The sequence below is a fragment of the Tamandua tetradactyla genome, chromosome 14, assembly GCF_023851605.1.
Source record: "Tamandua tetradactyla isolate mTamTet1 chromosome 14, mTamTet1.pri, whole genome shotgun sequence".
Classification (NCBI taxonomy): Eukaryota; Metazoa; Chordata; class Mammalia; order Pilosa; family Myrmecophagidae; genus Tamandua; species Tamandua tetradactyla.
This window is the reverse complement of record NC_135340.1, coordinates 81,934,461-81,960,250: the sequence shown is the minus strand read 5'-3', so window position 1 is coordinate 81,960,250 and position 25,790 is coordinate 81,934,461. Positions and strand designations below refer to the sequence as shown.

The 25,790-nt window shown below is 43.7% G+C and overlaps 1 protein-coding gene across 1 annotated transcript; it reads left to right on the top strand.

The window, feature by feature from the left end:
• The first annotated feature begins 4,064 nt into the window (after positions 1-4,064).
• On the top strand, positions 4,065-22,569 carry UBAP1L (ubiquitin associated protein 1 like). Its single transcript, XM_077128224.1, has 5 exons — positions 4,065-5,144; positions 11,776-12,361; positions 14,364-14,533; positions 21,099-21,200; positions 22,085-22,569. Exons 1-5 carry the CDS (start codon positions 5,025-5,027, stop codon positions 22,217-22,219), a joined length of 1,113 nt encoding a protein of 370 aa, XP_076984339.1. The 5' UTR covers positions 4,065-5,024; the 3' UTR covers positions 22,220-22,569.
• The last annotated feature ends 3,221 nt before the right edge of the window (positions 22,570-25,790 follow it).

The window sequence follows — 25,790 nt, the reverse complement described above, 5'->3', positions numbered from 1 at the left end:
ATAGCTGTTAACCAGCTGGGAGAAGGAACAGGGGAAAAGAACATTACAACTAAGAGGATTAGCAAATGCAAAGGCCCTGCGGTGGGCCAAGAGAGCATGGTAATGGAAAACCAGCATGGCTGGAGTAAAATGGAAAGTGAGGTTGGAGAGGTAGAGGTCAAACACTGCCAGGCTTTGTAAGGAGTTTCATTTTTATTCTGAGAACAGCCAGGAACCATGGGAGGGTTTTTAGCAGGGGAGAGGCTTAGTTTTGAGTTTTGAAATGATCCCGCTTATTGTAGTATATGAATCAGAAGTATAATAGAGGATAAAGTTGAGACCAGTTGTCCAAATGAGAGATAATAGGGGTTTGGATTCCCTTAATAGCAGAGGAGGTAGAGAGAAATTACTGGATTCCATAGATTTAGGAGATACAACTTTGCCGGGGATTTGAGACAGACAGTGGTGAAGTGAAGGAGAGGAAGGTTTCAGGATAACTGTGCACCTGGATAAATGTTGCCATTCCTTGAGATAGGAAACTCTCGAAGGGGAGGAGGAGGGGGAGTATACTTTGGATATATTGAGTTTGAGGCACCTGTGAGACCTTTTTGGGGAGATGCCTGGTGGACATTGTATTTATGAGTTGGATATCAGAAAAGAACTGGAGAATTTAATTTGTAAGTCATTGTTACATAGATCATTGAAGCTGTGGGCAGAGAATGAAGTCATAGTATAGTGGAGGGCTTTAAAAAACGATTCTATTGTCACTGCCTGGGCCCCACCCTAAACCAATTACCACAACCTCCACCCCTCTTACCCATACTCCCCAAAGTTCAGATGCAGTCAAATGGGCACAGACCCATGGACTAACGTTTGAGAAACCCTGGGTTATGCAGTTTGCTGAAGCATGCACAGTCTGGCTTTATATCCCTGCTTAATATCCCCACACCCCCACTCCCAACTCTCAGACTTTTTCAGGTATTTCCCCATCACCTACTGAATGCAGTCGGTACTCAGCCTAGAGTTCAAGGTCCTCCCAGCTCTACTCCAGTCCACTTCTTACATTTTATTGCAGACAGCTTCCCAGCACAACCAGCTGCTTGAGCCAAGCAGCTTGTCTCCCCCTCCCTATGCCCTGTAGATTCCTTCCTTAGCTCCCTTGCTGAAGCTGTTCCCTCCATACAGTCTTGCTCTCCACTGCAACCTTTCCCTTCTCACAGGTGTTAGCTATCCTCTGGGACCCAGGTCAAGTGCCATCTGTTTCTTGAAGCTTCCCCAGCCCCAACTAAGGGCTAGAACATTCTCCGTCCTCCAGAGAACACCATTACTTAGTGATCTGTACCTCTCATTTTGTTTTAGTAGAAGTGACCTTCATCTTAGAATATGCTCTAACTAGATCATGTCTCACACTGTAGCCCCTGGCATTCTTAAGAGATGTCTTCCCAGAATCCTCAAATTCTTAAATTATCCCAGAAACAAGTGTAGGGCTGATTAAAGAATACCTATTAAGACACAGATGCTGGGTCCGAGGTAAGTGTAGGGCTGATTAAAGTATACCTATTAAGACACAGATGCTGGGTCCGAGGTTGGGAGGGAGAAAGAGGGTAGCCCTTCCCTGTACCTGCTCTGTGGACAGGCAATTCACAGTTGGGCCTCAACGAAACTGTGGCCCTTCTCCATAGCTCAGAATTTGAGTGATAGGTGAAAATGTGAATGCCACATGTTCACATTGTGAATGGCAAAGACCTTGTTAGGTCTTTGAACACCCCTGTATCTTCTACAATACCTACCCTTGTATCCTAAAGGTTTCCAGCAAGAGTCAGCTGATGGGGCACATAACATACTGATTATACCAAGACCTGAATGATTCTGAGTGGTGGAGACAGCATAAAGAGGTGCCTCCTGATGGGCTGGGAGAAAAGTCTGCAGGGACATGGTAAAGAAGACTTTTGGGTCTTAATGAACATTTAAAAAGTGACAAGAGTAGACAGAGAAGGGAGAGGAGATGAAGGAATTAAGGGATTTGCCCATCTGGCTTCATTTGACCTCTCTGCACTATAGTTACCTCCTCTACCTCTCCAGAAGAATAATATGGGGGCAGGGCAGGTGTTGGGGATGACCCCAATGATTCTTAGTAAGAGCGCTTTGTGTAATCCCGACAAGGACCACAGATTGTGTTGAGCCAGGGACACTCTCTGGTGCAGTCTTCTCTGGTAAATCCTGGGTGTTTGCAAAATGCCAGACTGCAGTCAGGAGCTTAGATTTAAGTATATATCATTGGCAGTATGAATGAGTTTTTAATCCTCAGATTTCAGCTTTAGTAGATACTATCAACGAACAGTATTTACTAATTAATTTTCTCACCAACAGAGTAGGTATGAGAGTTCCAAGATATTCCGCATCTTCATCAACAGTTGATATTATCAGATTTTTTTTCTGTTATATTTGACTAAATTTTATTTCTGTTTTATTTGGCCAATTCTAGGGCATTTTAATAGGAGTTTTCTCCTCTTGGCCATCACAATCTTTCTTTAGGTACACAGAAGAACCAAACACTCATCTCAAGATATTCACATCAATGTGCTTGATATTTATTGTCAAGCTTCTTAATTTTAGCCATTCTTGTGTGTGTGTCTCATTGTTTTGTTTTACGTTTCCTTTTTGACAAATGATGTTGAACACCTTACATTTATTGTCCATTTAGATATCTTCTTGTGAAGTGCCTATTCAAATCTCTTGCCAGTTTTTGTATAGCATTTTTTTCTTATGGATTTTAGAAGTCATTTGTGTATACTGAAGATGAATCCTTTGTTAGATGTACAAATTGCAAGTATCTTCTTCCACTCTGTGATTTATTTTTACTCTCATTGTCTGTTGATGAATAGAACTTCCAATTTATCAATCTTTTCCTTTATAGTTAGTCCTTTTTTATGCTATTTAAGAAACGTTTGCCTACTCCAAGGCCATGAATATATCTCCTAATTTTATCTTCAAGCTTTATTATTTCAGCTTTCACATATAGTTCTATGCCCTACCTGGAATTGATTTTTATGTATTATGCAAAATAAAGGTCAATATTCATTTTTGTTTTTCCAGGTGGATATTCACTTGACCCAGACCTATTTATTGAAAAGACCATTCTTTTCCTACTATTCTGCAGAAGAAATTTTGTCATAAATCAAGGATCCATATAAACATGGCTCTTTTTCTGGGTTTCCTTTTCTGTTCTCTTGATCTTTGTGAGTTCTCATGCCAATACCACCCTGCCTTAATTACTGTAATTTAAAGTAAGCTTTGATATCTGATGCTATAAGTCTTCCAATTATGTTGCTTCATTTTAAATATTGTCTTGGGTTTCCTTGACCCTTTGTGTGTGTGTGTGTGTGTATATATATATATATATAAAGCATATATATATAGTATGCTTTGAGGTGGGGGTCACATTTCATTCTTTTCCATATGAATATCACATTATCACAGCACCATTTTGTTGAATTTTTTTGTTTGTTTGGAGTGCATGGGCTGGGAATCTCATTCAGGTCTCCTACATGGAAGGCAAGACTTCTACTACTGAACTACCCATGTACCCCTTGGTATTTTATTTAACTCCTATAATCAGTTTGTCCATTTATAACAAAAGAGGTGCTGGAATTTTATACATTGAATCTATAAATCAATTTAAATAGAATGTGTATCTTTACAATATTGAGTTCCACAATCCATGAATATGGTATGTTCTTCCATCTAATGTCTTATAGTCTTCTGTGCAGCAGAGGCTGTATATGTCTTGTATTCCTAAGTAGTTGATGCTAATATAAATGTTATCTTTTAAAAATGTTGTCCTCTAGTCATTTGGTTTTTTTTTTACCTTTGAAGTAGTTCTTGCAAGAACTAATTTATATTTGTGTCTCACTGATTAACACTAGTCATTCGTTCTTTGCATAAAGAGTTATAATTGATTTTTTTTATATTGACCTTGCATCAAGGGCCTAGCTAAATTCACTTACTAAATCTATTAGTTTTATCTATATATAATTTTGGATTTTCTACTAAAAATATGTCATCTACAAATAATGGTGGTTTTATTTCTTCTTTTCCAATCTTTATTTTATTTTTTTCTTTTCTTTTCCAATCTTTATATGTTTATTTTGTTTCCTTCCTTTTTGCACAGGCTAGGACTGCCAGTACAATGAACAGAAGAGATGATGGAGACATCCTTGTCTCATTTCCAATATTGGGGATGTCTTTCATTATTTCACCATTAAGTGGAATGCTTGTTGTAGAGGTTTTAGAGATATTTTTATTAAATTAAAGAAATTCCTTTCTATTCCTGTGTTGCTAAAATGTTTGTTGTTTTTAAAATCATGAATGGGTGTTGATTTTATCAAATACTGTTTATGTACCTATGGAGATAAATAATTATGTAATTTTTCCTCTTTATTCTATTGATAATCATCTCTATTCCTATCTATTGATTTTGGAGGCCAAGCTCTCATTCTTGGAATAAATGCAAATTAACAGTGCTATATTATTCTATCCATAATTAATTGTATTAATATTTTTGCATCTGTGCACATTCAGGATTGGCCTCTAATTTTCTTTCACATAATGCTTTTGTCAAGTTTGGTATCATGTTTATTCTGAACTCAAAGCAAGATAAGAACTATCCTTTCTTTTCCTCTTCTCTGGAAGAGTTTGTGTAACTTGATGTTATTTCTTCCTTAAATATTGGATGAAAAGTCTTTTGATGGAACACTTCAGAGCTAGTGTTGATGGACCAGGTTTTGGGATTCAAATGGTCTATAGTAGGACTTAAACCTGAAGTAATCAATTCCCGTTACTGTGAAAATGCTCTTGTTTTTATTCATTTCCTCCTCTGTGCAGCATATTTTCCCTCCTGGTTTTGTGGGGTTCAACTAAGTGACCACGCAGGAAAGTGGTGAGGACGTTTGAGGTCTCAGCCAGGTCTTCAGGATTGTGCTCTCATCCTGCCATTGGGCAGCCTTCCCAGTCCTGCTCCTCGATCTCCACACTCCTCTGACAGAATGAATGCCCTGGATGGAATTCCCTTCAAGATGCCCAGGGGCTTTGTGATAGACACAGAGCCTGTCCCTGGGCCAGAGCTCAGCATCCCAGCCTGTAGGGAGCTTCTATTGGGTTCCATGGTAAGTGTGAGTCTCTATCTATATCTCCTCACCCCTGGGTCTATGGGTATGTGAGTGTGTAGATGATGCTAAGCTCTATGGGGCCTTGTTCCTGAATTTTTAAGGGTAGCCCAGTCTACTCTGATATGTTTTAGGGAATTTGGAAATAACCCAATAGAGGAAAGGTGTTTGATGAAGAATGCTGTTGGCTGGGTGATGGGGATTGTCTATTAAGGCTTGTTTTAACCTTGGATAACTGGGAAGATACTCATATGAAGCAACTAAGAATCTTTGCAAGAATGTTCTCATCCTTCTCTTCCCTATCAGCCTATCACTAGGTCTAACATTCCACTATTAGAATTATTCCTCTGGACTAAGACACCCTATTCAGAATCCTCTATTAAATGTTGGCAGTTAAAATGGGATATATTAGATGGGATTACTATTCCACAGACTCAAAGCATATCTGACCTGGGGTGTCCTTGGAGCACCCCCTGTCTTCATACTGGGATATGCACATCCCTAGGGTTTTGGAGTCACTTTCCCATGGGAAGAAGCAGCAGTCTCTATTAGGAGCAAGACAAGGAGAGCTCAAGAAAGCCCTAATTGCAGATTTAATTAACAAATTTGAACTGCTGAATACAAACTTAAGCACAGATAAATCCTAAACAAGCACAAAAGGAACCTGGAGGTCTCTCCCAGTAGTGAGGAGATGGGGCTGATGGAAAAAAAAATAAAAGGCAAACAAAAAAGAGAGGCTTTGGGAGTTGGCTGGGCTTAGAATACTGGTAAAGGTCTGTTCCCCAAGAAAAGGGGCACATAGAGCTGGGTACTGACTCTGGCTCTTGACTGGTGAAACCAGGGAGTTGGGGACCAGCTCTGAAAAGGATTTTTTTTCCTTTTAAACAACTTTTTTAGCAGTCCATTAAAGAAAGCCCCAGACATTTTTAATTGTCAGCACTTCCCCAGGCAAGGGCAGAGTTAAGGTATGTCTGAGAGACAAAATAACTAGTCAGATGAATAAGATAGATACTTCCCTAAAGGCTGTATCTCTCCCCATGAAAAGGGGGGTGGGCAGGGCCCAGCACAAGTGATGGCTCTCATTCAGCAAATTCAGACCCCAGGGACTAGAAAACAGAAACAGCTTAAGCCTACCTTCTGCCTCAACCACTGTCTCAACCATGCCTCTGGCAAGAATAGGGTCTGCTGAGAATTAAAGGCTCTCTACCAGTTTACCCTGGTGGGCAGCTGCAGTCTAACATGCGCCACCTGCTGGGCAGGATAGGAACATCACAGAATCAAAAGGCTTCACAGGAAAAGACTGGCACTCTGCTGGGTCTTGTCCTCAGGGAACCGTGATACTGATTATGCCCTCTTCCTGAGACCTAGACCTATCTTGTCTGGGGAAATCTGATTGGGGTTGATCATATCTGGGAAGACCCTCCTCAAAAAAATTTCCATATAGGCAGGGGAAGAATTAGAAAAACAAGAGCTGGAAAATTAAAATCAGTTAAACAGAAGCTATATTTATAGATCTAAAATAAGTTTAACTGAATGTCAAAGAACAGATAGAGAACGAGGCCAACCAAGAAGAAAATCCTAAGTAAAAGAGAGAAAACAACCACCAGAATAAATTAATCAAGGAAACCATATGCCTAGACACCAGCAAAAACATCATGAGTCATACTAGGAAGCATGAAGATATGGCCCAGTCAAAAGAACAAACTAACACTTCAAATGAGATATAGGAGTTCATAAACTAATTTAAAATGTTCAAACAAATCTTCAAAGTCACGTCAGTGAGTTGGAGGAAAATATGGCAAAAGAGATAAAGGATATAAAGAAGACATTGGATGACCATGCAGAAGAACACGAAAGCTTGAAAAAAAAAAAGGCAAAACTCATGATAATGAAAGACACAATAGAGGAGATGAAAAACACAATGGAGACATCCAACAGCAGATTTGAAGAAGTGGAAGAAAGGATTAGTGAACTAGAGGATACAACATATGAAATCTTACACACAAAAGAACAGATAGGGAAAAGAATGGAAAAACATGAACAGGGTCTTAGGGAACTGAGCGACAACATAAAGCAAACTAATATACATGTTTTGTGTATGGGTGTCCCAGAAGGAGAAGAGAAGGGAAAGGGGGCCAAAAGAATAATGGAGGAAATAATCACTGAAAATTTCCCAACTCTTATGAAAGACATAAAATTATAGATCCAAGAAGTGCAGCATTCCCCAAACAGAATACATCTGAATAGGCCTACTCCAAGACACTGACTAATCAGATTTTCAAATGTCAAAGACAAAGAATTCAGAAGGCAGTAAAAGAAAAACGATCCATCATATACAAGGGAAGCTTGATAAGACTGGAGGCAAAAAGGCAGTATATTTAAGATGCTGAAAGAGAAAAACTGCCAACCAAGAATTCTCTATCTGACATGACTGTCGTTCAAAAATGAGGAAGAGTTTAAAATATCTTAATACAGATACAGTTTGTGAACAAGAGACCTGCTCTACAAGAAATACGAAAGGGAGTGCTACAGGCACATAGGAAAAGACCAGGCGATAGAGGCTTGGAGAAGAATGTGAGCCTGGTCGACAGAGGCAGGGTAGGGGCACGTATGACACCGGAAGGAAAGATAGTGGATAAAAACTGGGACTGTATAACTTAGTGAAACCGAGTGTGGATAATGATGGTGAGTAAATAAATGTACAAATATTAGGAAGTTTTTGCATGAGGGAGGGCAAATGAATGTCAGTGTTGCAAAGTGGTGAAAAAAGGATGGTAGATGAAAAAAATACAATCAATGCAAATTAGGGTTTAAAGTTAAAGTGGTAACGTTCTTCCATTAATTGTAACAAAGGCAATATACAGAAGCTAAATGTTACTAAGAAGGAGATATAGGAGAGGGGTATGTGATTCTTATTGTTTTCTTCCCTTTTATTTTTTTCCTTTATTTTTTCCTCTTCTTTCTTTGTGGAAGAAATGGAGATGTTGTCATATAGATTATGGTGGTGAATGCATAACTATGTGATTATACTGGAACCCATTGATTGTTTACTTAGGATGGATTGTATGGTGTATGAATAAAACTGTTTAAAAAATAAACAGAAAAATACAAGTGCTGAAGAAGATGTGGAGAGAGAAATACACCTAGTCACTGTTGGTAGAGAAGTAGATTGGTGCAGCCTCTCTGGAGGGCAGTGTGGTGGTTCCACAGGAGGCTAAGTATAGGGTTGCCATATGATCCTGCAACCCAAGTTATTAGGTGTGTACTTGGAAAAACTGAAAGCAGGGACATGAATGGTCATTTGCACACTGGTGTTTATGGCGGCATTATTCACAATTTGCATTGGAAGGAGATGGCCTAAGGGTGCATCAACTGAAGAATGGAAGGATGAACTGTGGTATATACATATATATCTACAATATATATTGCAGAATATAGACTGGCTGCAAGAAGGAATGATGTCTTGAGGCATGCAACTACATGAATGAACCTTGAGGACATTATGTTGAGTGATATAAGCTAGAAATGAAAGGACAGAGATTGTAAGCCCTCACTAATATGAACTAACTATAATGAGCAAACCCTGAGAATTGAATTCGAGAGCATAAATTATCACAGAATAGAATGTGGGCAGAGATTGGGCAATTGATGATTAAGGAGCACAGAATGCTCAGTAAGACTTACTGTAAATGTTCCTAGATTGTAAGTTCTTACAGCAGTCACATCTATTCCTGAATTTTAACTGTTATTTCTAAATCCTGAGATACTGAGCTCTTTGTGTATAACTTGGTAGTTCCCTGGAACTTTGAGTATCTGTGTGATTCCCAAGACTCAGAATCAGATTTCAGCAGCTCTGAAAGTCGGCATTACTCCATATAGCAACTGTTAAGCTGAAAAACAGATCAGACTTCAATTAGAGATATGAATGAAATAGACATGGTTAGGACTAAGGTAAATCAGAATACAGGGTAAAGAATGATGTTGACTGTATTTTAAAACTTAAACTTCTGTGTGAGAGCAAAGGAAGAGATGCTTCTTTGGTACAAAGTTTATATTTTCTATAGATAGTTTATACACTATCTAATTTAACCTGTACACTCAGTTTATTTAAACAACATAATTATGTAGAACCTAGAATAGGGAATGAGATCTTGTTATCTGTACAGGTTAATGTAATCCCTGATACAGAGTATTTTGGGCAGAAAATAAATAGTATTTATTTGCAAAGTCCCCTTAAGGGACTGGGGAAAAATATGGAAATATTGAACTCCACCCCCTCCCCAGCCCAACCCGGGAAATTCCTGATATTCTCACAAGCATTAGGGACTCCCAATTTAATAAGCCAAACCCTTAATCTTGGAACTTGCCCTTATGAAACTTATTCCTGCAGAGGAGAAGCTAAGCCTACCTATAATTATGCCTAAGAGTCACCTCCAGAGAACCTCTTGTTGCTCAGATGTGGCCTCTCTATCTCTAAGCCAATTTTGCAAATAAACTCACTACCATCCCAGGAGTATAAGTCTCCCTGGCCACGTGGGACATGGGGAGGAGAAATGAAACAAAACAAAGTTTCAGTGTTTAAAAGATTTCCAATAGAGTCAAGGTCATTTTGGAGGTTATTCTTATGCGTTATATAGATACCCCTTTTTAGTTTCTAGTGTATTAGAATAGCTGGATGGAAATACCTGAAACTGTTGAACTGTAATCCAGTAGGCTTGATTCTTGATGATGATTGTATAACTATGTGGTTTTTATGTTATGATGATATGATTGTGAAAACCTTGTGACTGACACTCCCTTTATCCAGTATATGAGCAGATGAGTAATAAAATAAAGATAAATAAATAGACAAGCAGACAATGGTGGATAAGGGGTATGGGCTGTTGAGGTGTTCTTTTTTATTTTGTGGAGTAATGAAAATGTTGTTAAATTGATTGTGATGAAGAATGCACAACTATATGATGATACTGTGAGCCATTGATTATATACTATGGATGGATTATATGGTGTGTGAATATATCTCCATGAAATTGCATTAAAAAAACCAACAAGCATCTTATAGTGGTTACTCCTAGAAGGAGTAGTAACTGGGAACTTCTGGGGTACTAGCTATGCTCTGTTTTTTTTTTTTTTTTTATTCCAACTTGGTTATCTGGATGTTTCCTACTTTGTGACTTTGTGGGACTAAATCAAGCTGTATAATTATAATTTGTAAAAATGGCAGTAGTAGCCAAAAAAAAGAAAGAAAGAATTCATATATATTGGGGTCTATTTCTGAACTTTCTTTTCTGTACCTTTAATCTGTCTGTGTTAGTACCAGAGTTTTAATTATTGAGGCTTTATAATATATTTTAACAGGAAGTAGGGCCAATCTCCTTTACCTTTTTTCTCCAATTTTTCTGGCTACTCTCATTTGTTTTTCATGTGCTGCTATTACAAAAATCAAAGTGTTAATATTTTATTGGGTCTATGTATCTTTTTAGCTCTAAGCCCCCCTGGCTATCTCTTTGTTTCTTAGTCTCTTTCTCTCCATGTCTGCCTTAATTGTTCTGCCCCATCTGTCTTTCCACTTTTCTGTTCCTCACTTCCTGCCTATTTTCCTCCAATCTCTTTTATAATTGTTTATTCGGCACACATTCACAAATACTCGTTCTGTGCCAGGCCTATCCTGGGCCTTGAGGATACAGAAATGAAAAAGACAGTCCCTGAGCCACACTGGGGCATCTGGGTTATGCTCTACTTCTTCCATATAGAGTTGTGTCGGGGATGTGAGGGGGTAATGCTTTGGTTTTGGAAGGATTTTTATATTTCTGTTCTTAATTTTTAAAAAGGTAAACAACAGAAATATTTTATCTTTGCCTCATTTATAAACTCTCAAGTTACACTGATTGTTGTTTATGTGGACTCCAGTTGCTTTTGTAGGTGGCCTGATATGTAGTGGAGAAAGGTCTGTATGTGGGAGAAGAATCCCACCCAGCTCAGCCACTCACCCCAACCCAATCTTGGGCTAATTAAATGTTCTGAGCCTCAATTTCATAATTTGGAAATGGGAATAAAAACCTACTGAATTCAATAAAAAGTAGCAATTATTACATTTCCTGGGCCCATAAGTTACCTTGGATGGCAGCGGGGATGAGATTGTTACTAGAAATAGATGTTTGCCTGCCTGGTGGAGCCTCCAAGGCTGGCTGCTGACTGCTTAGTGGCAAATAGTTCTGGGCTCAGGGGGAAGTCTCTTTGCTAAGAACAAGCTTTACTGAAGAAAATTTTAAATTTGTTTAATTATATGCTGTCCCATTGCACTGTTCAATTATATGCAGAATGTCAAAGGGGTTTACACATGAATTTCACTACATTTCATTCTAGGTTCCTAATTCCTCACTTTATCCTTCACACCAGAGTTTGCCTTTAAATTGTTAGTGGTGACCACTGACCTCAGTGCTGGCTAAAACCAAGGGTGGGAATAGGGTATGGGGGCGGGGGGCTCAAAATCAAGACCCAGTTAGGCCTTGGGGAGTCTTTGGTCAACCAGACCGTACCCCTCCCCACCATGCCCCAGGCCTTAGGAAGCGGTGCACCCCCATGGCCCTAACTGGCCGTAGCCAGGTCTCAAGTTCGCTTTTCTCCACAGCATGACTTCAGCTTGGAGAGGAAGGCTCTCTTCTGTGTGGAGGCCGCAGTCCTGGGACCCTTCCCGAGCCAATGCGGTACACCCGGGATAGCATCAGCCCCTCCGGCCTGGCTCTTGCTGGTCAGCCCCAAACACAGGCTAGTGCCTGCGCCTGCTGCAGCCAAAGACCCAGAGGCCAGACCCCAAGACCCACCCCAGGACGAGGACCAGGAAAATGCCTCCTCTGCCAGCCAGGAGGAGCTGGGCCTCTGCGACCCCCAGCCCCCAGGGAGCCCCAGTCCCAGCCTTCGTCGGTGCTCCCTGGACGTGCTGCGTGGTGTGAGGTCTGAGCTGGCCGGGGCAGGACGGCGGCTCTCAGAGGGAAGGCTGGCAGTCCGTTCCCGTGCCCTCCTGCACCGCTTCCGTGGCCACCGGGAGCTGAGTCTCTGCCCTGACCCCATGCCAACCCTGCATCCCGAACCCCAGATGCCCAGCGTACCCAAGCTGCCCCAGCGGCCCTCCACGGCCGGGGCCACACATCCTTTAAGAAGCCACAAGCCCACAGTCACGGTAAGGACTCCAACCTCTGCCACCCAAAGCCCCCACAGTCTGGATCCCTGGTGGGGCCACAGCGGCCTAGATGCCCTCCTCCCCACTTTCCCACTCTACTTTTACCTTCGCCCACCTTGTCCTGTACTGTGCGGCCCTTTGTTAGGAATAGACCCTGCTCAGAGGTCTTCTCTTCCTGATTTTCCCCCTGTACCTGCTTTGCCTCTATTAGGGTACATGATTGTCGCAATAATTTAAATAATCCAATAACCTGTCTCTTCCAGTGGATTTTGAGTTCTTATAGGGCAGGGATTGGATGCCATTCATTTTTGTTTCCAGGGCACCCAGCAACTGCTTGGCCCATAGGGGGTGCTCAATGAATGTCTGTTGAATTGGGAGAGGCTTGATCTAGAATGGTTGAACTGGAGGCTCAATAACTGTCCTTCAGTTCAGCACAGTTATTTCCTGCCAGATACTGGATTAGGAGAGACAAGGGCAATACTATAAGATGGTTCTGGCCAAAGGGTGTGGTGGGACAAGGCCCAGCATGGGAAGGGTCAGGCACTGAGAAGCGAGCACTGCTGCAGTCTGGTAAGGGACAGAAGTAAATTTCCAGTGAGGCCAATGAAGCTTAAGCCGCATGCCCCCCACTTTGCCCCCCCAAACCTTATACCTTTTTGTATTCATAATTGTATGTCCTCTTTCTTCAAGAGACACCTCCCAAATTGTGTAACTATCAGAATCTACAAAACCTGGATTTAGACCAGATGGAGTTGGTCAGATTTGGTATCAGGAGGTGACAGGCATGGCTTTCTGTCCCTCAGCGGCACCAAGGCAGACCAAGAGATATGGCAGAATAAGGTCAAGGTGAAATCAAATTGAAAAGACAGACTTGAGGCCTGACTCTTCCCACTGGCTGGCTCTGTGACCTTGGGCAAGTTGCTGTACCTCCCTGCCACCCCTTCTCTAACCTGTAAAGTTGGTCTAGCTATCACTCATATTGTTGTTTAAGGCAAATATAATTGAGAAGAAGCTCTGTAAGCTGGAGGGGATATGTCTATTCAAGGACCAGATTTTTTTTTTTTAAGGATCAGATTTTGATGCCAGGATGGTTATTTCCTGGTTAAGATTAAATTTAACTTTAGCGATAACTCTGTGGAGGTCGGGGGTGGGGGGAAGGGATAGATGCTATTCTTGTTTTGGAAATGAGGAAACTGAGGCAGAGAGCAGCTAAGGATCTCTTTTCAAGGTCACAGGAGTTGACTCAGCAGCTAAGATTTGGATTTTCCCTATGCTGAGGATGAAACACAGACTCTAGCGTGGGGCCATGGCAGGGAACCCCCTGAGAAGTTGGAGATGGATGGGGAATACCCACCACCACCCACAAGGGCCCATGAGCCAGGGAAGCAGCTGGGCTTCCCTTGGGGAGAAAGAGAGGGCAGGTTGTTGTGTTCAGGGTTGGCAGATGGCAGATGGGTTAGGGGTTATGCTAAAAACAAAACAAAAACTGAAACACCTCCAAGCCACCGTTCTTAGTCTAGGGACTGTTTGGGTCTCTCCAGCACCACAGCCATCCAGCCCAGCCAGGTGTCATCTCCTGTCTGTATTTCAGTCCCTCAGCCTGCCACCCCCTGATAGAGTGCCTGTGATGGTTAAGGTGCGGGTGTCAACTTGGCCAAATAATCATGACCAGTTGTCTGGTCAGGCAAGCACTGGCCTGACCTTTGCTGCAAAGATAGTTCGTGGCTGGTTGATTCAATCATCAGTCAGTTGATTGCATCTGTGGCTGATTACATCTGAAACCAACTAAGGCACATCTCCCACAACAAGATAATCCAATCAGTTGAAGGTTCTCAGGTGAGAAGAGAGACCCCTTAAGAGCTTCTTCAGCCAGCCAGCCTCTCTTGTGGAGTTTGTCATTGGAGCTGCCAGCCTCACAGCCTGCTCTACAGATTTTGGACTCTTCCTTTCCCACAGTTGCAAAAGATACCTTTATAAATCTCATATTTACAAATTTCTCCTGTTAATTCTGTTTCTCTAGAGAACCCTGAGTAACACAGTGCCCCAGCCTCTTAACTCTCACAGCTTGTACCCTGATTCTGCGGTTGACCTGCTATCTGCCTTGAGCCAGGAAGAACAAGACCTCATCAAGTCCGTGGTTGCCCTGGGGTATCCCCTGCGGAGGGCCATCATGGCTCTGCAGAAGACAGGGAGGCAGAGCCTGAGCCAGGTGAATGGGGGGCTATGGAGCTGGGGCCAGGTGAGTGGCCATATGATGTTTTTCTTTACCTTCCTTCTCTTTAGTGACAGAACATCAGCCTGACATTACTCACTGGGGGTCATGAGCAAGTTTCTACACCCTAAATGCTACCACTACTCTACAGACATTTCTCAGGAAGCCCCATGTACACCTGGGGAGTCTCAATATTCTCCTCCTATCCTGGTCTCTGCCCCAAATACAGGGGGCTGAAGCTATACGGGCAGCCAGGAACCTCTCTAGTACTGTCCAACAGAACTTTATACAATGATAGAGATGTTCTATATCTGTGCTGTCCAGTAGCAATATGTGCTTATTGAGCACTTGAAACATGTCTAGTGTGACTGAGAAACTGAATTTTTAACTTCAATTGTAATTAATTAAAATTTCAATTCAAATAGCCATGTAGTAGGTTGGGCTCCCCAGGAAGCGAACTACAGTGGAGTTTTGGGTGCAGCATGTTTATTAAGGAGGCCCTTCGGATCAACTCCTGTGGAAGGGAGGGGACAAAAGCAGGAATGCACAAGGAGAGAAGTTGAGCATCACTGTAGGTCCGACAGCAGCCTCAGCCAACCTTATAGCTCTGGAATACATATGATCCTTCCAAGTTGTGGTGAATAGAGCTGAGATGGTGTTCTAGTTTACTAGCTGCCAGAATGCAATATACCAGAAACAGAATGGCTTTTAAAAGGGGGAATTTAGTAAGTTGCAAGTTAACAGTGTTTAGGCCATGGAAATGTTCCAGTTAAAGCAAGTCTATAGAAATGTCCAATCTAAGGCATCCAGGGAAAGATACCTTGATTCAAAAAGGCCGATGAAGTTCAGGGTTTCTCTCTCTCAAGTGGAAAGGCACATGGCAAACATGATCAGGGTTTCTCTTTCAGCTGGAAGGGCACATGGCTAACATGGCATCATCTGCTAGCTTCCTCTCCAGCTCCCTGGGAGGTGTTTTCCTCCTTCATCTCCGAAAGTCGCTGGCTGTTGGACTCTGCTTGGTGGTTCTGCAGCATTCTATCGTCCTTCTATGCTCTCTCTGAATCTTCTGCTTTCTTCAAAATGTTTCCTCTTTTATAGGATTCCAGTAAACTAATCAAGACCCACCTAATCCAGTTTAACAACCACTCTTGATTGAGTCACATCTTCAGGGAGATAATCCAATTAAAGTTTCAAACATACAGTACTGAATAGGGATTAGAAGAAACAGCTGCCTTTACAAAATGGGATTAGGATTAAAACATGGCTTTTTCTAGAGTATGCACATCTTTTCAAACTGGCACAGATGGTAAGATCTTTACACCCCTACTTCAATCATTCACTGGGCTTGGGCTACCCTTGGAAGGGAGATGCTAAGATAAGTGGCTATCTGCAGCTGAGGCAGTCCCAGAGGGGATGGCCAGCTGAAGGGTATTTACTAACTCTCTTAGCATCTGAGAGAAGTCCTTCATTGAAGGAGGGATCTGGAAAGTACATCACAGTGTCTACCGATTCTATTCTCAGATAGTTCACACTCTTACTGGAAGTTAAAGACACTTAAAGAATAACACTCAGACTACTCTAAGATTTGGAACAGGTTTTGACCCCCAATGCAAGCCAAGAAAGTGAGACCACATTCAGGAGAGTTAGAGCCCCTGAAGTGCCAAAAGATAGGTGCCAGTGATACCTGGAAGCAGAAAGGCAGGCATGCTCCAGGGGTGATTTAGTTATCTGCTGCTGTGTAAGAAACCAATCAAAAGCTGAGTGGCTTAAAACAGACATTTATTTACTCACAGTTCTGTGGTTTGGCAGTTTGGAGAAGGCTCAGCTGGGTGGTTCCTCCACTGGTCTCACCTGAGGTCCCTCTTGTGGGGGAGGGGGAGGAAATGACTCAATGGGAACTAGAGGCTATAAGATGGCCTCACTCTCAGTCTGGTGGATAGTGATACCTGTCACCAGGCCACATCTCCAACAAATTAGTCTAGGCTTCTTCACATGGTGAATTGGTTCTAAGAATGTAAGAGTGAAAGCTTGCAAACCCTCTTGAGGCCTAGGCTAATCTTTTATACATAGTCACTTGGGCCTCATTCTGGTCAAAACATGTCACAAGACCAGAATTAAGGGGACAGAAAATAGCTCTGCCTCATAATGAAAGGAGCTGCAAAGACTTTATGGCCATTCTTAATCTACTACAAGGAGGTCCCGATGATCAAAAAGACTTCATGGGGGTGCCAAGCCCTGAACTGGATTTGAAGGATACATGAGACCTGAATTGGTGGAAAGGAGAATATGTGGTATTCCAGACAAGAGTGATGGTGTGAGTGAAGGAGTAGAGGTAGGAAGAAAGTGTTTGGAAGGCCCTGAAGAGATCAGTCTTGCTGGAGGAGAGGGTGCAGTACGCAGGCTAGAAGGAAATGAGACATGGAAAGGAAGGTGGAGGCAGATTGATGGTGCCTTGGATGCTGGACTGAAGTAAAAGGAGGCATGAAAGGATTATGAGCAGGGGCAGAGCAGGAGGAGAATGAATGCTATTGCCTGAACCCACATCCCTCCATCTCCACATTGTTTTCCAAACATCAGGGGCTCTTTGTAATTGGAAAGCTGGGCCACAGGTACTGAAAAGTCCAGGGTGGTTGGCACTTATTCCTTTCTCCTGTCCCTGCCCCATTGGGTGGCTTGGACCATCAGGAGACTTGGACAGCACTTTCAGTAATCTGGTAAGTGCCGAACGTTGAGTGTCTGAGGACTGGAGAATCCTGCTCCTGGGGGAGGGCGTATCAGAAGGAGAGTATCTCCTAAACTGCAACTGGAAGCAGGTTGTGCTAGGTTGGCAAGGGAGGTGGGAAATATACCTGATCCCCTTCCCACCTACTCCTGCTTCTGGTCTACTCGCACTTCATCAGTCTTTGTCCTGTCCTGGAAGAAAACTTCTGACATGGTAATCTCCACGAGAAGCTAACATTTATTGAACGTCTTTTATGCCAGTCTTTCAACCTGAAATAATTCAATTAGGTCTTCTCAATTCTGCAAAGCAGCTGTTCATGTCCCCACTTTGCAAATGAGAAAACCGGGACCAGAGAAGTTCATACAGCCAGTCGCTCATGACACCAGGTTGAGGCCAGCCTGGTCTGACTCTGAATTGTTGCTGCACAGTGCTAGTCTCTCATTTTCGTGTGAGAACTTCCCAGGACCACACCCCGGGCTGATCTGAGATTTAGGAGCAGATCGAAAGCTAAAGCCCCTACCTACAGCTGTCATAGAAAAGCCAGGACCTCTGCCAAGAAGCCGGTCAGGAGGACTGGTAGGGGGAAGGTCCATGGCAGGGTGTCTGACCCTCCAGGCCCAGTGATGAGGATGGGGTCTCAGGCCAAATCCATGGGTGTGATGATTACTTGGAATCAGCACAGGCACTGGCTAGAAGGATCCCCTCGCATGCGGAATGTTGTGTTCCAGCCATGGACTGACCCCTTCCTGGCCCACCAGATCTCTGGGTGGTCCTCTTCCCCAGAGGGCAGTCAGGGGCCAGGCCCCAAGAGGCAGACTTGAGGGGCTGTCAGATGACTTCACCTTCCTTCCCCTACCAAGTTAGTATTTTCCCTCAGTTCTATGAGGTTCCACCATTAACTGAGCAGCTCCTTTGGGTTCAAGTTCCTTCACCACCTGAAAGTTACACAATGGCAGTAGATCCTTTTTTTGGCCATAGAAATAAATGATGGCCAAGGAGGGAGGGTTGTGAGGTGATGGATATGGGGCACTTAGAAGAATCAGGGAGGGAAGAGGAGAACTCAAAGACAAGCTTTGTCCAGCACTCCTTCCTTCCACAACAGAAAATGTACCCACTGAATGCCTGAAGGACAGATGTAGGTGGCACGTGTGAGGATCCTTAGGCCAGACCCAGACTTGCTTGGGACTCAAGCTCCTCTTTTTTTTTTTTTTAAACTTTTTGTTTTGAAATACTTTCAAACCTACAGGACAGTTACAAAAATAATACAAACCCCACACAATGAACTCCAGATTACCCCTACCTACGCAGACACTCAGATTGACCGATTTTAACATTTTCTCCGGCTCCCTCTTTGAGTCTCAGTTTCCTCATTCCCAGAATGAAGGGGAAATGAATATTTGGAGTCAGCGACTTCTAAGAGTCCTACATCTGGGTTTGAAGGTGATGCCCTCACCTGTCCTGGGGCCTGAGAGGCAGGCCTGGTGGCTTTTACAGTCCGTTTGGGTCCCAAAGCTGACCAAACAGCAGAATCTTTACAAATATAAATTTACAGACCACACACCCTGAAGGGCTGCAGTGAGTGACTCTGGGGTGAGGCCCATGGAGCTATAATTTTAACAGACCTGCAGATGGGTCTGATGTGTAGCCTGGCACGGGGCCTGCTGGTGTGGATTGAGGTCAACCTTCCCTTGAATCAGTGATTCTTATCCTTGGCTGCACATTAGAATCACATGAAAAACTATAAAAACTCCTCGTGCCCAGGCTACACCCAGACCAATTACTTCAGAATCCCTGGAGGTGGGCCCCAGGCAGCCTTCATTTTCAAAGCTCCGCAGTTGGTTGCATGAGCACCAAGGTTGAGAAGCATTGCTGTGAATGAACCAAGGGGTAAAGTGAGCATGCACCATCTGCCCTTCTCTCCCTCCTGTTTTCACCTTTGGAACCCCCATCTACTTCCTAGGCACTCAGAGCCCCTCCTTTAACTATTAGCAGCTGATGGACAAGGGACTGGCCACCTGCCCTGCCTAGACCTCAGTTTCCTCAACTGTGAAAACAGAGTTTGGATGGAAGTTTTCAAACTGCTTAGAGCCAAGTCTAGGCATTCTGGGGAGTTCCTCAGGGCAGGAACACTAGACACCAGGCTTCCCCTTCCTTCCAGAGCAGCTCTGACCTTACTGTTTTTGTTGAAGCCTTCTTGTGCTTGTGAAACAGTTCAGAAGCTTAAACATTTAAAAACCATTAGTCTAGATGGCCCATGCTTTCTGCACAGCTCTGAAGGTCTGCAGAAACCCGACCTGTTCCTTCTCTGTGTACACCCATAATTTTTACGCTCTAGAGCCCTCCCTTGGCACCTTTTCCCTATAAATCCTACTTTGATTTGCCTGGCACTGATGTTTTCATGTATCTGGTTTATCTCCTCCACTAAAATGTGGGCTCCTTGAAGGTAGTTATTAAGTCATTTTGTAAACTCAGAATACATTTATTGATCTCCTTCTACCTGTCATGCGGGGGGTGCTGGGAATGTAATAGTGAAAAAGACTGACACGACCCTTCCCTCATGGAACAAAAAGTTAAGTAAAGCGATTATAAAGTGATGTGTGCTGTAACAGAGGAAGCTCGGGGCCTGGGGGAGCCGTAAGACCAGCACCCAGCACAGACTGAGAGGTCACTGTGCGTGAGGCTGGTCTTGGCTGAGGGATAGAAGAGGGGGGGAGGAGCTGAGCTGGTGGCAGGGGCCAGAAAGGACCTCTGAGCCCTCGTAAGGAGGCAGGGCTCTATCCTGAGGACACAAGGAGCCCCTGATGGCTTCAGCAGGGAGGGACTTGAACAGGTCTTCAGCCCTGTAGGATCCTCCTCCGTCTCCCTCCCCTTTCCAGCACTGGTGCATAGCAGGGCTCATGCACTGACAGTGTTGCACGTGTCTGGTGGTGGACAGGCTGGGGTGGGGGGTGCATATATGTAGGATTGCCTGGGGGGTCGGGAGGTGAGACATGCCTATTTTTTTTTTTTTTTGATTTTTAAATTTTCTTTAAACATAACAACATACAAACATGAACATTCTCACCATATGATCATTCCACTCTTGGCATATAAACAATAACTCACAATATCATCACACAGTTGTACATTCATCACTACGATCACCTCTCGGAACATTTGCATCAATCCAGAAAAAGAAAAAAGAAAAAAATTCATGCATACCATACACCCTGCCCCTACCCTTCACCGCTCACCAGCATCCCGATCTACTAAATCTACCCTAACATTTGTTCCCCCTGGTATCTACCCATCTCCAATCCATGTGTTTTACTCATTCATTGACAGGGTAGATAAAAGGAGCGTCGGACAGTTTTCACAATCACACAGTCACACTGTGAAACCTGTGTCATTATACGATCATCTTCAAGAAACATAGCTACTAGAACACAGCTCTACATTTTCAGGCAGTTCCCTCCAGCCTCTCCAAAACACCTTAACTAAAAAGGTGATTTCTATATAAAGCGTAAGTATAACCTCCAAGATAACCTCTCCACGAGACATGCCTATTTTGAGGCCTTCCTCTTCCCCAGTTAGGTTTTGGGAACACCCTAGCTGAGGTTGCAGCCCTTTTCCTGGATTCCAGTCCCCAATTTCAGATACTTGGCAACGACTTACTGCTGTCCACCTGTCCCCAACCCCCCAGAGGAGGCCTCTGTCCCTCCTCTCTTGGCTCATGGGGCCTTTGGGACCATCTTTTGTGTCCTGGATTGCCCAGGCCAGCCTGGACCTGGGCTCCACCTTGTTCTGCTGCCCCTGCCTCTCCTCTTACTGCCTCTCCCTCTCTGACTCCTTCTGGCCCAGTTTCTTGGCTACCTTAGCGCCTGTGACCGCCTGCTGCGACAGGGCTACGAGGAGGGCCTGGTGGAGGAGGCCATGGAGATGTTCCAGTTCTCCGAGAGCCAGGTCAGCATGGTCTCCTGCCTGGGCCCCAGGGCAAACACACAAGCCTGGTGTAGAGGGAGCACACTGGTCCCTAAGCCAGGCAGGGCCAAGCAGAGCCAGCTCGTGGGGGTCAGGAGATAGTCCATGAAATAGCTCAGCCGGCCCAGGGAGAGGAACTATGGGGGAAGGGGAAGAGGTGAGGAGGAAACAGGAAGCACAGAAAGAAGCAGAGGTTTTGTTTTGTTTAACTGAATCAACATAAAGAATATTTGTCAGACACCCAGATGGGTACTATGGTAGTATAAAGAAGGTTGTGTCCTCTATTCTGGCAGTTCGCTATCTACCTGGAAACCCAGAACACCTGCCTGTTGGTCCCCACTGTAAATTCTAAGCACCCTATAAGTGCGGCCTGTCCACAATAGGCAGATGGCCTGGGCTTGGCAGAGCAGCACATCATTGAGGCCGAGGAGGTGACAGAAGGGAGGGGAGAGTAGGTAGAAAGGTGGGCCAGAGAGAAGGGGCCAGAGGGGTGGAGGGGGGGTGGGAGAAGTGAGCAAGAGGGGCTGGGGGCCAGGAGGGGGAAGGAAGGCTCGGGCTGCATGTACGAAATCTTGGCAGTGCGCAGAGACCTTGGGCTGTTCATCTCTGGACACCTTGCTATTTCTTCCCCCATTGCCCCAGCACAGAGAGGAGGTGGAAGCCAGACCGAGGTCTGCCTTCCTTGGCAGAGGACGTGGGGTGGGGGGATATCATGACCCACAGGAGGGCAGCAGGTGCTATCCAGGACCAGACTTACCTGGCCTGGAGGGATTAAGTGCAGTGGGCACTGGTGTGGAGACCCCCAAGGGCAGAGGCTAGGCCTTGCACAACATCCCCCAGCACCCTTCCTGCCTCCCCTTCCTCAGGCAGGGGAGTTCCTGCGTCTCTGGGAGCAGTTCAGCGACATGGGCTTCCAGCAAGACCGGATCAAGGAGGTGCTGCTTGTCCATGGCAACCACCAGGAGCAAGCCCTGGAAGAGCTGGTGGCCTGTGCCCTGTGACCTTGGGGCACTCGCAATGCCCATGGAGTCCCAGACCTGTTCCAGGCCTGGCAGTCTGTCCTAACTGTATTATTCCAAACAAATAAAAATAATAAAAAGATTGCATGCTCATTGTGAAAATGCAGACAATGCCAAGGATGGTTGTAAAATAACCAAAGAATCAGCTGAAAGAGTTGGAAATGTTTGCTGTGGGGAGGGGCAGGGCAGCATGGGCGAGGAACTGGTTTTCCATACAAGTCTTGTTGAAACTATCTGTATTTGAATCTATAAAATGTATACAATAGTGTTCTAGTTTACCAGCTGCTGGAATGCAATATACCAGAAACAGAATGGCTTTTAAAAAGAGGAATTAAGTAGTTCTAAGGCCAAGAAAATGTCCCAATTAAAGCAAGTCTATAGAAATGTCCAATCATAGGCATCCAGGGAAAGATACCTTGGTTCAAGAAGGCCGATGAAGTTCAGGGTTTCTCTCTCAAGTGAGAAGGCACATGGCAAACACAGTCAGGGCTTCTCTCTCAGCTGGAAGGGTACATGGCAAACATGGTGTCATCTGCTAGCTTCTTCTGGCTTCCTGTTTCATGACGCTCCCTGGGAGGCATTTTTTTTCTTCATCTCCAAAGGTCGCTGGCTGGTGGACTCTGCTTCTCACGGCTATGTCGTTCTGCTCTGCGCTTTCTGAATCTCTCTCATTCTCCAAAATGTTCCCTCTTTTATAGGACTCCAGAAACTAATTAAGACCCATCCAAACAGGTGGAGACACATTTCCCCCAATCCAACTTAACAACCATTCTTGATTAGGTTATATCTCCAGGGAGATGATCTAATTACAGATTCAAACATACAGTATTGAATACAGATTATTCTGCCTTTTTGAAATGGGATTTAGATTAAAACATGGCTTTTCTAGGGGACATACATGCTTTCAAACCAGCACAATTAGTAAAAAATTAAAAAAAGAATGTACATTAGTAACAGTTATTTAGAGAAAATTAAAACACATAAATGATGGGTAGTCCTTTTGAGTCCTGCAGGTTCCTGATGGCCTGGAAAACACATCCGCCTGAGAATCAGAAGACCTAATTTCAGATTTTGGTTCTGTTGAAACGGGCTCCAGGCCTATTTGGGCCTCAGTTTCCCCAGGAAAAGTGAGGCGATTGGACCAGATTAAAAGTGTCTGAACCTGCTGTGTTCCAGTAGCCATGCTTCTTGATGATGATTGAATAATGATACAGCTTTCACAATGTGACTGTGTGATTGTGAAAACCTTGTGTCTGATGCTCCTTTTATCTACCTTATCAACAGACAAGTAGAACATATGGAATAAAAATAAATAATAGGGGGAACAAATGTTAAAATAAATTTAGTTTGAAATGCTGTTGATAAATGAAAGCGACGGGTAAGGGGTATGGTATGTATAATCTTTTTTTTTTCTCTGTTATAATTTTATCTCTTTTTCTGTTGTCTTTTTATTTCTTTTTCTGAACTGATGCAAATGTTCTAAGAAATGATGAATATGCAACTATGTGATGATATTGAGAATTACTGATTATATATGTAGAATGGAATGATATGTTAATGTTTTTGTTTGTTCTTAATTTTTTAATTAATAAATAAATAAATTAAAAACAAAACAAAAGTGTCTGTACCTGGTGCTATCTGTGAAAATCCCCTGAGGAATTTGTTGAAGACACTGATTCCTAGGCTTTGGTCCCAAACCTACTCCTTTCTGATTCTGCAAGTCTGGCCTGGCTGCTCCCAGGGATCCATTTCGTCTTTTATAGGAAGCTCTCTGGTGAATCTTCTGCAGTAGGCCCACAGCCTGTTTGTCTGACTCACAGTGATTGTGACCCTCGGGCCAGCTGATATGGGGCTCCTTCTGCTCTGACAATGGATGGCCGAGTTTCCTTGTTTGGGAGGTGAGTAGGTAGGAGCCAGGGTTACATACAGTCACCACAGGCCTATGTTCCTAAGACTCCCAGCAACTGAGAGACCAGCTGGAGCCAACCCTGACTCAGGCAAGCAGAGGTCAGAGGCCAAGAGGGGGCACTTCTCCAGGCCTATAAGGCAGATTTGGGACTAGAACCCAGTTCTCCTGAAGCTCACCCATCTCCTAAGTGTTCACTAAACTTGATGCCTGCCAACTTGAAATCACATTGAGAATATTTTGGGGGCTTAAAATTGCTCTGAATAACTTCAGGCAGTGCCAAAGTATTTGAGAAAAAAAGGCAAGATGGTATAAATTTGGTCACATGTCCATTGCCAAAAATTAAAATTATACTTAGAAAAAGACAATAAAAATGAAAGTTCAGTTTCTAAAATGTAATATTAGACCCAAAGCTATTTATGTTCTGAGTAGTATAACTTTCTTTGGTCTTGGTTACTTGCCACTTTGTTAAGTCCCCTTCAATGGATACAACCAGTTGGCCAGCCCCTCACCTACTCCTGCACGGCCTCCACCCAAGCCACTCCTTCCACCCTATGCCCACCTGCCCCAAACCTTTCCATCACTTAGAAAATTATTGTCTAATTTAAACTGAGACCTCGGTGGGAAAATAGCTAGTTTAAAATATTTTTTTTAGATTTAGAGGCATAAATTCTCTAGTCAGATTGGGCTGAAAATATACCCTTAGACTAACTAGCTCTTTGAAAAGTCACATAAGCTCTCTGTGCCACAGTTATTTACCCATAAAATAAAGATACTAAAACTTCCCAATTGGAATGATTGAGTGAAATAGCGCACAGAAAGTTTGTTGCATGGTATTTAGTAGTGGTTTTCTTGTGTATACATATTAATAGCCTGCCTTGTTTCATAGTCACTATTTTTACCACTACTGTCCTCTCACCAATATTATGGGAAACAGAGCTCCAATACTTAGAATCAACCAAGCTCAGAGAACTTGGGAGCCTCTTCCCTGGTGACTCAGCCTTGCTGACCAGCAGGGGTTAAAAAGGTGGCTGGAACAGTGAATTCCGGGAGTGCCACCTGGGAGAAAAGAGATTACTACAGCTAATAGGAATCATTGTCAGGTGGCTGCCTTGGTGGTCTCTTGAAAAACAGCAGATGACACACTCTTAGCTATGTGAAGATAAAGTCTGGGCAAGATGACCCTGGAGGGTGGGCCAGGAGGACGGTGGCGTCAGGGCTCTGGATGGTGAACCAATGCCTGGTCCAGGGATGTAAAGTGAAGCAAGAGTTTCTGTCTTGGCTCTTGCCCCCATTTCTGTTTCTTTATGCCTTGTCCCCTTTTCTAACTGTATCCTCACCATGTTCCCCCTCAGAGGCCCCGTGCCAGCAGGTTGAAGACAGCCTCCTAATTCAGATGGGAAGGACGCCTGATAAACCATTTAGGCTGAGATCTCAGGTTCTTCGTATGTTCCCTTCTGTATTAGTTTCCAGGTTGCTAAAACAAATATTATGCCACAGTTGGCTTAACAACAGGAATTTATCGGCTCATGGTTTCAGAGGCTAGAAGGCTCATTTCCTCCCAGGGTCAGGGTATTCTGGCTGGCTGGCAATCTTTGGGATTCCTTGGCTTTTCCATCACATGGCTAAAGACACGTGGTATCTTCT

Excerpts from the sequence above, each read along its gene's own strand:
- UBAP1L (XM_077128224.1), top strand. The coding sequence starts at position 5,025 with ATGAATGCCCTGGATGGAATTCCCTTCAAGATGCCCAGGGGCTTTGTG. Across the intron at positions 12,362-14,363 it reads TGCCACCCAAAGCCCCCACA|TGCCCCAGCCTCTTAACTCT; the intron begins GTCTGGATCCCT and ends TGAGTAACACAG. Across the intron at positions 14,534-21,098 it reads GGAGGCAGAGCCTGAGCCAG|TTTCTTGGCTACCTTAGCGC; the intron begins GTGAATGGGGGG and ends CTTCTGGCCCAG.